This window comes from Delphinapterus leucas, chromosome 19 (assembly GCF_059928025.1).
Source record: "Delphinapterus leucas isolate spDelLeu-1000000601 "Yukka" chromosome 19, BTC_Dleu_Yukka2, whole genome shotgun sequence".
NCBI classification, from domain to species: Eukaryota; Metazoa; Chordata; class Mammalia; order Artiodactyla; family Monodontidae; genus Delphinapterus; species Delphinapterus leucas.
The window spans coordinates 25,199,263-25,212,911 of NC_143147.1; the positions used below are offsets into that span (position 1 = coordinate 25,199,263).

Consider the following 13,649-nt stretch of genomic DNA (forward strand, 5'->3'; position numbering starts at 1 on the left):
ACTTAGTTAAACAAAAATCAAACTTTACCTCTTGAAATGGTTCACCAGGACTCCAACCAGCTCTCCAATTCGACTCTCGTGGGTTGGCTGTTTGCTGAAGAGACAGACGATGAGGTCTTTGTTGTCCTTTGTATGGAACACTACCAGTTGGTCCTTCCCATTGGAGACGCTCAGACCAGTCAACTGCAAAGAGACAAGGCATGGAAACTGTAAGGGTGGTTCTCAAAAGAATGAATTTAAAAATACAGTTTGTAATGGTTCTACTCAGTAACTCTGATGACATTAATCCTTATCGAGCTTCATGAAACAAGCAGATGAAAGGAAATAATAAAGATAAGAACAAAAATTAATAAAATTAAAAGCAGAAAAACAATAGGGTAAAATCGATGAAACAAAGAGCTGGTTCTGTCAAAAGATAAATACAATTGCTGAATCTCTAGTCTGAAAGAATAAAAGAGAGAAGACTTAATTACCCATATCAGAAATGGAAGAGGGGCTATTACTACAGACCACATAGACATTAAAAGGATAATAAAGGAATATTTACAACTTTATGCACATAAGTTCAACAACTTTGACAAAACCAAACAATTCCTTGAAAGCCATAAACTACCAAAATTCACCCAAGAAGACATAGATAACCTGAATACTGCTATATCTATTAAAGAAATTAAATTTGTAGTTAAGAACCTTTCAAAAAAGAAAACTCCAGAAGGCTCAGATGATTGCCTTGGTAAATTCTACCAAATATTTAAAGAAGAAATAACACCAATTCTCCACATCTCTTCTAGAAAACGGAAGAGAAGGGAAAACTTCACAACTCATTTTATGAGCACTGTCCTGATGCCAAAAATAGACAAAGGCAGTACAAGAAAACTACAAACCAATATCCAATATCCTTCATGAACATGGATGTAATTAGAATGGCCAAGATATCAGCAAATCAAATCCAAAAATACATAAAAACAAAAATGCATCATGACCGAGTGGAGTTAATCTAAGAAATGCATAGCTAGTTTTGTATTAAAAATATCAATCAATGTAATCCACCATAGCAACAGAAAAAAACAACAACAAAGCTACACTATTTACAATTGTCAGGACATGGAAGCAACCTAAATGTCCACTGACAGATGAATGCATAAAGAAGATGTGGCATATATATATACAATGGAATATTACGCAGCCATAAAAAGAAACAAAATTGACTTATCTGTAGTGAGGTGGATGGACCCAGAGTCTGTCACACAGAGTGAACTAAGTCAGAATGAGAAAAACAAATACTTTATGCTAACGCACATATATGGAATCTAAAAAAAACGGTACTGATGAACCTAGTGGCAGGGCAGGAATAAAGACGCAGACGTTGAGAATGGACTTGAGGACACGGGGAAGGGGAAGCTGGGACAAAGTGAGAGAGTAGCAATGACATATGCACTACCACATGTAAAATAGATGGCTAGTGGGAAGCTGCTCCATAGCACAGGGAGATCAGCTTGATGCTTTGTGACAACCTACAGGGGTGGGATAGGGAGGGTGGGAGGGAGATGCAAGAGGGAGGGGATATGGGGATTATATGTATACTTATAGCTGATTCACTTTGTTATACAGCAGAAGCTAACATATTGTAAAGCACTTATACTCCAATAAAGGTATATAAAAAAAGAAACCTATCATATCAATTGACGCAGAAAAAGCATTTGACAAAATTCAACACCCATTCATGATATAAATCTCTCAGCAAACAGGATTAGAAGAGAATTCAACCTATTAATGACATCTACAAAAACGCCACAGCTAACATCTTACAAAGTGGTGAAATACTGAATGGTTTCCCCAAAGATCAGGAGCAATGTAAGGATTTCTACTGTTACTGCTGCTGGGCAACTTCATACTGGAAGCCCTAGCCAGTGCCTTAAGGCAGGTTTAAATAAATTAAAAGGCATACAGTTTAAAAGGGAAGAAACAAATGACTTTATTTTCAGATTACATGATCATCTATATAGAAAATCCCAAGGAATTTACAAAATAGCTCTCAGAACTAATTAGTGGGTTTGGCAAGGTCACAAAACACAAGGTCAACAGACAAAAATATTTCTATATACTAGCAATGAAAAACTGGAAACAGAAATTTAAAACCAAAACCATACACAACTTCAAAACCCAAAATACTTAGATATAAATATAACAAAATGTGTGTAAGACCTGTAAGCTGAAAACTATGAAATGTTGATGAAAGAAATCCAGTGAACATGCTGATGACAGGAATAAAAGAAAATCTAAATACACAGAGAGGAATAATGTGTTCATGGTTTGGAAAATTCAATATTGTTGAATACTGCCAATTTCCCCCAAATCGATCTATAGATTTAATGCAATCCCAGCAGAATTTTTGGTAGATATCAACGAGCTGATTCTAAAATGTATATGGAAAGGCAAAGGAACCAGAGTAGCCAAAACAATTCTGAAAAAGAACAAAGTTGGAGGACTCACAGTAGCTGATTTTCTTACTATAAAGCTACAATAATCAAGACAATGTAATTGTCAAAAGGATTGTCAAAGGGATAAAAACATAGATCAGTGGGAAGAGAATGGAGAGTCAGATACAGTCTCACACAAACATGACCGACTGATTTTTCACAAAGATGCAAAGGCAGTTCAATGGAGAAAGGATACTTTGGACGTTTGGGTAACTCAGAACATTTGGACATCCACATGCCAAAAGAAATAAACATTGACCTAAATCTCACACCTCATGAAAAAGTAATTCAAAATGGGTCATAGATCTAAATGTAAAATGTAAAACCATAAAACTTTTAGAAGAAAACACAGGAGAAAATCTCTGTGACCTTGGATCGGGCAAAGATTTCTTAGAAATGACACCAAAAGCACAACTCATAAAAGACAAAAAAAAAACTGTTAAACTAAACTTCATAAAATTTAGAACTTTTCTCTATGAAAGACATTGGTAGGAGAATGGAAAGACTGCCCACAGACTGGGAGAAAATATTTGCAGAGATATATCTGATAAAGGACCTGTGTCCAGAATATATAAAGAACTCTTAAAACTCAACAACAAGAGCGCAAACAAGTCAACTTAAAATGGGCAAAAGATGTGAAGTCACTTCACCAAAGAAGACCTATGGGTGGCAAATAGGTGCTCAACATCACTAGGCACTACAGAAATGCAAATTAAGACTGTAACAAGATATCACCACAAGCCTATCAGAATGGCCAAAATAAAAACAAAGAAGAAGAACAACAACAAAAGTGACAATACCAAAGAGGACGTAGAACACTCAACTCTCATACATTGTTGGTGGGAATGTAAAATGGTACGAGCGCTGGGAAAACAGTTCCGCAGTTACTCAAAAAGTTAAACATAGAATTACCACATGAACCAGAAATCTCGGTCCTAGGCATTTATCCCAGAGAAATAAAAATTTATGTTCACACAAAAACTTACACATGAATGTTTACAGCAGCTCTATTCATAACTGCCCCAAACTGGAAAGCACCAGAATATCCATCAATAGGTGAATAAGGAAACTGTGATACATCTACACAATGGAATGTTACTCAGCAATAAAAAGGAATGAATAATACAAATTATTGATATGCATCACTATGGTTTATTTTCAAAGGCATTACGCCGAGTGAAAGCAGCCAGTCTCAAAAGGTTACCTACTACACGACTCCATTTATGTGATATTCTAGAATATAGTTGTCAGGGACTGGGGTCAGGGGGAGTCTGATACAAGGGAGTTTTTTGGGGGTAATGGAATGACTCTGTATCCTCATTGTGGTGGTGGTTACAGAAATCTGTGCATGTATTAAGACGCACAGACCTGTATACAATCACCACTACCAAAAGCCAATTTTATTTATTTATACGCAAATTAAAAAAAATATATAGCTCCTTGGTTATTTTGATCCCTAGATCTATCTTGGTCAATAAAGCAGAAACCCGAGTGATTTCTTGTTCAGTGGTTTGTTCTTCTATTGCAGAAAATACCAAAGTGCCACCTCCTGGCTGCCACAGGTGCTGTCAGTCTGGCAATCAGCATTGACAGGATACCCACTGGGGGCAATGCAGAGTACCAGGCAGCCTGGGGGTGGGGATGGAAGTACCAAAGATGCAGAAGGTATAATCTCTGTTCTGGGGGGATTCATGATCCAGTTGGATGAGTGGAAGAGACAAATACCAAACAACTGAAGAACACTTTAACAGTTCATACGTTTGGAAGATCATTTAGTCTCATGCCCATATATTACCGATAAGAAAACTGAGGCTCAAAGAAGTTAGCTGATTTGCAGACCCTGAAACTGGAACTCAGGCCTGCAGAGTGACCCAGACCCATGTTCTTTCTATCACAGTAGGCTTTTCCAAATAACATGTACAAATGAACATAAGCTGTAAAAATAAGTATCCCTAAATGTCACATAAATAAATTTTCATAGGAGGTGAGTTCTTAGGTTGATTTTAAAGAATACCAGGGTCAGCGCTCAATGGAGAGAAGGGAAAATATTCAAGGAGTTGGAAATCATTTCACAAACCTACGTTAGATCATGGGTTTTCTGAGGCCATGGATAAGAGAATGTATCAATCTTTCTGACACTTAGATGATTTTTTTTTGTTTTTTGGTTTGGTTTGGTGTACACTGGCTTTTTTTAAAGTTCCTTTTAAAAATATTTTACTGAAGTAGAGTTGATTTACAGTGTTGTGTCAATTTCTGCTGTACAGCAAAGTGACTCAGTTCTACATATATATACTCTTTTTCATTTCTTTTCCGTTCTGGTTTATCACAGGATATTGAATATGGTTCCCTGTGCTCTACAGTAGGACCTTGTTGTTCATCCATCCTATATATACTAGTGTGCATCTGCTAACCCCAAACTCCCAATCCTTCCCTCCCCCACTCCCAGATGATTTTTATATGAGTAAATTAAAAATATCATTTTCGTTTCAAAAAACATGTTACATCTACGATCCTTCTCTCTCATTTATTTTATATACAAAATTCAAAATGAAATTTATGTAGCACTTCACAGGAGAGCTTGATTAAAGCCTAATAACATGAGAATTCTAACAGCACTAGCTCCGCCTGCATATCCCAGGAACATTAGCTGCAGGGGTCCGGGGAGAGGGACCGATTCAGCAGTGAATGCTGAATCCATCCAGATAGAAGGTCCCTTCCTGGATGATGTCGGTCTAGAGCAGAGGCGCCTATGACTGTTCTCTCAGCCACCTTCCCACCTCGGGGTGTGGAATTCCCTTCCTGCCCTTCCCTATTCCGCCCTGCCTGAGTGGCTTCACCTGGATGGGCATAGGAATTCTTCACGTGTGCTCTCAGGCCCATGCGCATGCCAGAGTCCCAGCAGAAAAGAGGGAAAACAGCACCTACTTTCCTCTGCTGCACAGATAATGAAAGATTAAGATCCTGTTGTCACCAAGGCAGGACAGACAGCATCCAGGATGTCTCTTGTGTTCTGGGAGACAGGATGCTAGATGGGAAAAAGCAGTGGAGTAAGGGATGACCTGCGTGTTCATCTCAATTCAGCCGTGTGAGCCTGAGCGAATCATTTAATTTTGGGGGAGGCCATCTGTCTCCTTTTCTGCAAAATAAGGATCCTACTAGGTGCCTCATCTACCTCATAAGATTGTGGCAAGGATCAAATAGGAGCAACTCAGAGGTATAAAAAGATAAATAAGCAAAACCCCCTGCCTTCAAGGGTCTTTACACTCTAAGAGAAGAGATGCCAGCGAAATCTGAAAATCTTTACACAAGTACCATGCCAAGGGAGGTACTGTATGCAAATACATTAGTTAGGGAAGGGATCCTACCTCAGTTATCTTCGGGCAGCCAGAACACACAAGTAAGTTCTCTGAACAAAAGTGAAACTCCTTATCAGGGCTTCCCCCTACTAGTTGCCTTCTTATTTTTCATAATCTGTGAGATCTCTATGCTATGATAAATCTAAACCTTCCTCTTCTTTGGTTTTGAAGCTTTGAGCAGGGCAGATACAACCTCTGATGCTAATCTAACTCAATTCTCCTAGACCCTCCTCCTATGGAGGATCAAACAGTGAACATAACCAGACAAGTAAAAAGAACGTTATAACTTTCTAATCGTTAGTAAAAAGAGAATAAATAAAACTTGAACAACATAGCAACTAGAAAAAAAAAGAAGGAAATAGCACAGAAGTATTAAAAATGGAAAGCGTTTAAATAACACAATCAAATTTAAGAAAACAAAATTTGTCCGTTTCTATAAGAAATGTGAATGGGATACAATTCTTTTATTGGAGGAAAACGGGTCACGGATTAGGTCAAAAAAGAAATTTAACCATACTCTGTTTATAAAAGATGCGTCTAAAACAAAAAGACACAGAGCAAAAATGAAAGGATGGACAAAGACGTACCAGAAAGAAACTAGGGATGGGAATAGTAATAACAGACAAAGCAAAATCCAAGGCAAAAAACAAAACTTTTTCGTTTTATATTGACAAAAATATAGCAAAAAATGAAAACCACCTTCTCCATGCACTGAATAACATGGTACTGAAACATACAAAGCAAAAATTGTTCTTATACAAAAGAAATGGACCAAGTTGTGATTTTAGTGGACGACCCAGTGGTTGGCAGTTCAAGCAGGCAAAAAGCAAATGAGTGTGGAGAGTGGCTGAATAGTCAACGTATTTGATTATCAGTTACATGGAATTTTTACACACATGTATTGTGGTCCCTGAAACACTTACACATATGTATTATGTATTGGGCCAAAAGTAACATTCCTCTCCCCAATTACAAAAAGTAGGATATGCACTGACCCTGATCACAGTGCAGTAAAACTAGAAATTATATAAAGGTTAACAACACAACCTTATCACTGAGAATTTTTTAAAAGAAGTATCTCTTTAGGCAACTCCCGGATTACAGTTGCAACTACAGACAACGAAGAAGTTAATGAGAAAGAGAATTTTACATCAAAATTCATGGATGCAGCCAAAGCTATATTCAAAAGAAAACACATTGCCTTAAATAGTTTTGTTATTAAATAAGAAATAAAGGAAGTAAATTAAATACCAAAAACCTAGAGAAAGAGCAAAAGAAATCTATCAATTTTTATTAGTGAAGATAAAATCAGAAATCGATGAATGAAAAAAACAATATAGATGATAAACCCAAGAGCTGGTTCTTTGAAAAGACCACTAAAGAACCAAATCCTTGTCAGGGTCTAATCAGGAAAAAACAAGGCAAAAACACAGATATCTAACATGAGGAATGAGAAAGAGATTTAAGAAAAGGTGTGATGTCTTTGGAAATTATGAGAATAACATCTGTAATTTCCTATTAATAAGTTAAGTATTTGTGAAATGCATGCTTTTACAGGAAAATACAAATTACTAAAAACTGACTCAAAGAAAGATGAAATAATCAGGATCAATTCATAACTAGGGGAATTTTTTTGTATGTTGGCAGAAAACACTCTCCTAAATGTTCCTGGGCACAGATGATGGTAGTATAGGCCATCAAGTCCCAGGTAATTCCTACGCTACGGAAAATGCTCTAGAACATAAACAGACACCATCCCGACTCATTTCATTGAATCCTGGTAGCAAAACTTGATGAAGATCTCTCTCACACACACACACACACCTAGAGACCAGTCTCACAAGGACAGATGCAAATATTCAAAATAATTAACAAACTCAATTCAGCAGGCTAATACGCCATGACCATGAGGGCATATGGTTCACAAGTGTAAGGATGGTTCACTAATAAGAAATGCATCCATATCGCTCAGCTGATTAACAGGTCACATTTATGCGTCATCTGTGTGTTTGTCCCACTAGAATTATCTCCTTGCTTAACAGCTTTCACTTTTTCAAGGCAAGTATGAAGTTGTGTCCTTGTGCTGTTTTTATTTTACAGTATTCCACGGTATATAAAACAGTATCTCGGGGCTTCCCTGGTGGCGCAGTGGTTGGGAGTCTGCCTGCCGATGCAGGGGACATGGGTTCGTGCCCCGGTCTGGGAAGGTCCCACGTGCCGCGGAGCGGCTGGGCCCGTGAGCCATGGCCGCTGAGCCTGCGCGTCCGGAGCCTGTGCTCCGCAACGGGAGAAGCCACAGCAGTGAGAGGCCTGCATACCGCAAAAAATAAATAAATAAATAAAAGTAAAAATAAAACAGTATCTCTCTCCATAGAAAGTTGGTAAATACGCAAATGTATTTATTATCATATCAACCCTATAATATTAGTTTTAACTTTTTTCTAACCACTGGTAATCTTTGGCAGCAATGCATTGTGGATAAAGGAGAGAACAGACTTCCTCCCCTGTAGAAAAGTTATTACTGGACTAGAAACAAGTATCATGACTTGAGCATGGAGACTTTGGCCTGGACCTTTTAATACAATTAAATGACAGAGACTAAGTATGTTAATAGATACTGTCTATCTTTTACTATTTTTATAAATAGCAGGTAAGAAAAGAATTAACTGGAAATTAAAACATATGACCCTACTCACACCAAAATACTCCATACACCTTGACCCCATTAGTCAAACAGGATTTTAAAAATTGAGGTATAAATTATGTACAGTAAAATTCACAGACTTTTAAGTGTTTAGGTGGATGATTTTTGACACCCAAATCAAGATACAGAACATTACCAACATGCCAGAGAGTTTCCTCTGAATGTTCTTTTTTAAGACTTAGCTCTATATTTGTAAGTCAAATTGGCTTACCTAGCTTTTGAGAGCTAAAAAGATTAGCTCATTACTTGGACCTAGAAAGCCAGAGGTCCACGGTAGTAAGAACAAACTCACAAAATACTGAATTTTCTCTTTATCTTTTCTCTGTTTTCATGAATTGTACCATTAGGATTATGAGAATTTTACAAAGAAAATAGTTAATCTTTGAAGGTGACAAACCAGACAAATGCTATAATGGTAATCTTAAAGGAACTATTTAAAATATGATAATAACAGAATATAGGTTTATTCAAATTGCTTGAAATAGGTGGTTTGGAATTTAAACTATTTTTTGGTGGCCTATATATTCTTCTCATAGTAAGATTCATTGCAATAGAATTTAACTTCATTTGGTTTCTCTTAATGACAGATAATCCTTGGTTTCTAATCTCCAGTTTTCAATAATTAAAAAAAAATTATGTTGAGGCTATAAACCCACAGTTGTTGGATTAGGTTCAGCCTCACTTTGTAGGACAAGAACAGGGACAGGGTTAATACTTCCCCAAAGTCCACTGTAACCACAAGTCATTTTGCTTGCTGTCTTTTTTAAAAACATATATTCACTCTTGTAAAAATTCTTTTACGTCATTACAGAGTATTGAGAAGAGTTCCCTGTGCTATACAGTAGGTCCTTATTAGTTATCTATTTTATATATAGTAGTATGCATATGTCAATCCCAATCTCCTAATTTCCTCCCCTCTTTCCCCCTGGTAACCATATGTTTGTGTTCTACATCTGTGACTCTATTTCTGTACTGTAGATAAGTTCATCTGTACCACTTTTTTAGATTCCACATATAGGCGATATGATATTTTTCTCTGTCTGACTTACTTCACTCAGTGTGACAATCCACGTTGCTGCAAATGACATTATTTCGTTCTTTTTTATGGCTGAGTAATACTCCATTGTATATATGTACCACATCTTCTTTATCCATTCATCTGTCGATGGACACTTAGGTTGCTTCCGTGTCCTGGCTATTGTAAATAGTGCTGCAGTGAACATTGGGGTGCAAGTATCTTTTCAAATTGTGCTTGCTGTCTCTTTTGCTCCATATTCTATCTCTATTTCTCTGTCTGCATCTGTACGTGTGTGCACAAGCTTTGTCACTGAAAACTGTGGGGCCTCAAAATGCTAGCAGTAAATTCCAGGATCCCAAACAACAATTTCAAAACACTGAAGACTTCTGGAGAATGTGGGAATCACGAGAAGAGGCCCTGATACTTTATGACAAAATTCTCTAATAATGGAATAGGCCACGAGCCCTTGAGCTCTTGTGACTTTGAAAAGAGTTAATCTTTTATAATGGTGATCAACTCCTTTAAAGCCATCCAGGTCTGACCAGGGAGGAGAATGCATGCCTTTTTACAGGGCTTCCGGGCTACTTTTCACTCTGGGGCCTTCTTGTTCCAGACTTACTCCCAGGAAGCAGCTACTCCGTGTCTTCTTGAGTGGGGGGATCTCTTCTCTCCTGTGGTTAGTGCTCTCTGCAAACACCTCCAAGGGGCTTCACTAACTTGGGGCTGCCCCCCACCCCAATCAGGGATGTGCTTAAAACACGAAGAGCTTTCATAAAATTGTACGCAAATCATTTCATTTCTTCAGGTATCTGCTTGTATTGTGGTATATACACTTGGCCTTTGGGATTTTCTATTCCCTACTTCAGTTCTTTGGTTTGATGGCAGAGTTATAATATTTATGCTCTTTTGATCTCAATTAACAAATTGATTTGGCTGCTCGACGATGGAGAACATACTGTTCATTCTGTTTTCCATTCAGAAGCTTGGAAGACAGATGCTCCGACTTTCTGTAGGATGCCTGGTGATTTTATTTCTTGCTTTGTCTCTCTGTTCTCTGTTCATCTGTCTCTCCCGATCTCCCTTCTCCTCTCCCTTTCCCTCTTTCTTCCTCCCTCTCCTTGGCCCAACTAGCTATAAATCAGAGATCTTAGCGAAGCAGATCTGTCATAGAAATAATGCAGAGTTTGGGATAAATAAGAGTTTATCCCTCATCATTTGGAAGCAATGCTTGTGCCCTGAGCCACTATGTAGGGGGTGGCTCTATCCTGAGGTCACTGTGCTGTGAGGATCTCAAGCCTCTCGGAGAGGTCAAGGGTTGACCCTCCAGTCAGCAGTCCTGGTACAAGCCCTCCCAGCCCCAGCGCCAGAAGAGTGAGCATATGAGGGTCCCAATGATCCCAAGCCTCAGTTGTTGAGTAACTTCCAGCTTTCGTGTCTTCCCAACCAAAGCCCTAGGTTTTGTGGAACAAAGGTGAACTGGCCCCATCGTGCCCTTTCCAAATTCCTGACCCATGGAATCCATGATCATAATAAAATGGTGGTACACTACTATATTTAAAATAGATAACCAACAAGGACCTACTGTATAGCACAGGGAACTGGGCTCAATATTCTGCAATAACCTAAATGGGAAAAGATTCTGAAAAAGAAAGGATACTTGTATGGGTATAACTGAATCACTTTGCTGTACACCTGTAACTAACACATCACTGAATCAACTCTACTCCAAAACAAAATAAAAATTTAAAAAAATAATAAAATGGTCATTTATTTTACTCCACTAAGTCTGGGGTGGTTGGGTACACAGCGATAGTTGACTGGAATCAAAATTGGGAAGCAGCGAGGTGCCACTGTAACACAATACTAAGACAGTTGACACTGGCTTTGGGGAGTGGGTGGCAGCTGGAAGAGCCTTGAGGAGCCTGCTGGTGGAATCACGATGGGCTTTAAGGAGGTAGTCACAAGGGCCTGAAGGGAAGCAAGGAAAATATTATTTCAAGCTTGAGGAAAGGGGACCCTTGATACAAAGTGGCAGGAAATTTGACAACACTGTTGACTATGGGAAGGTAGAAAACAGAAAACGTACCTAACAAATTCAATGATCTAGATAAGGATTTCTAGACAGGACACTGGAAGTGCCATCTGGCTGCTTCTTGCTGTCTATGAAAACATGTGAGAGGAGAGAGATGATCTTAATACAGAACGGTTCAGCTTTCATGCAAAATTTAGAGGAAATATAAAGCAGCCTGCACTTGCTGGGTTTGAAAATAAAACTGTTTCTTATTCCCAGCTTCTCCAGATGGCAAATGATTCTCAAATTGGGAAACGGTTTCAGGGCAATGATCAAGTCCAGAGCGGGACTGTAAAATCCTCTGTCAAAACCTCAGAAAGATCTAAGGCAGTGTTGCATAGAAACTTCCAGGCAGATTAAAGATCTTCAGGGCGTGCCTTTCTCTATTAAACAATGGGGTCTTAAGAGTCTTAGGGACCTTGTCCCATAGTAGCTCATAAGGAGCCCCAGGTACAGGACAGCTTATCTTGCAGAGGTTTGTGGGTGTGATTTTAGTGGATTATAAATTGATGCACAGTTAAGTCCACCAAGGTTTCAAAGGAATTGTATCAGGTTGGACTGAAAGGGACAGAGACATTACAAAATGTGCAGAGGCTTTTGGATCCCCAACCTTTGATGGACAGGAAGCAGACCAAGAAGGCTACTTAGTTTCAAACACAGATGGCCCTTGACTATTATGTGCCTCCCATTTCCCATCTCTTGGAATGGGGAGTGTCTAGTGGGGTATCCCATCCCTGTGTCACCATTGTATGTTGGGTATGTGGGGCAGATAACTTGTCCTTTTAAGGACCTGAGTTTCACAGGTCTTCAGATTGAAGGAACTCTAGTTGAGGAGCTGCATCTAAACTGACTTACATGATGAGATCCTGGACCACAACCCTGAACCTGATGACATCAGGGGATGAGACTTTGGGGCATCTTGGGTGGGGGTGAGTATATTTTGAATGTCAGAGTAATGAAAATAATTTTTGACGAAGGGGTAGACTGTGGAGGGTTTAAAACTTGTTCATAAATCCTTTGACATTCCTCCCATTGAGAGATGGGGGTCTCTGTTCCCTCCCCTTGAATCTGGGCTGATCATAGTACTTGCTTCTAACCAATAAAATGCAAAGAGGTGATGCTGTGTGACTTCCGAGGTTAGGTCATAAAAAGGGGGTGCAGCTTCTGCCGCGTTCACTGGGACGCTCATGCTCTGAGCCCTAAGCCCCCCATAAGAAGCCTGATTACCCTGCGGCCACCATGCCATAAGGAAGCCAAGAATCTCCGAAAGGGCTCGTAAGGCTCTCCAGTCAGTAGCCCCGGTCTTCAAGTCCTCCCAGCCCAGGTAGGTGTCAGTCATCTGAGTGAATGAGCCTTCAAATGATTCCAGCTCTCAGCCCTCGAGTCACCCCCCAACCTTCCAGTCTCCTCAGCTGAGGCCCCAGATATTGCAGAGCAGAGACAAGCCATCTGCTTTGCCCTTTCTGAATTCCTGACCTAAAAGAACCTATGACCGGGCTTCCCTGGTGGCGCAGTGGTTGAGAGTCCGCCTGCCGATGCAGGGGACGCGGGTTCGTGCCCCGGTCCGGGAAGCTCCCACATGCCGCTCGTGTGTAGCGGCTGGGCCCGTGAGCCATGGCCGCTGAGCCTGCGCGTCCGGAGCCTGTGCTCTGCAACGGGAGAGGCCGCAACAGTGAGAGGCCCGCGTACCGCAAAAAAAAAAAACAAAAAAAAAAGAACCTATGACCATAATAAAAAGGAGGTGGCTGTAAGTTTGGGGTAAACTGTTATGCAGCAATAGTGACCAGAAAATAGAGAAATCCTAATTTTGTAAATGTGTCATGGAAAGAATGCATAGTTCAGGATAACTAAGAGTTTATGCCTTTCCAAACAAAAATCACTTTCAAGAAAACATTTTAAAAAAATTTTACCATGTTGGAAGAACATGTAAGAACACACTCTTTTTCAGAAATATTTTCCAGCTTCATTAAACATTATAAAATTATTGTTTTACTTTCTTAAGGATTCAGAGTTGTCATGG

At 39.3% G+C, this 13,649-nt stretch overlaps 1 protein-coding gene across 6 annotated transcripts in view; it reads right to left on the reverse strand.

The window, feature by feature from the left end:
• Positions 1–13,649, reverse strand: part of MYO1D (myosin ID) — a 344,153-nt gene that overhangs the window by 103,914 nt on the left and 226,590 nt on the right. For all 6 annotated transcript variants that reach the window (XM_089900792.1, XM_089900794.1, XM_089900787.1 and 3 more), the window contains one exon: positions 29–183. In XM_089900792.1, coding sequence (XP_089756918.1) covers positions 29–183 — 155 coding nt within the window. The remainder of the gene's footprint in view (positions 1–28; positions 184–13,649) is intronic.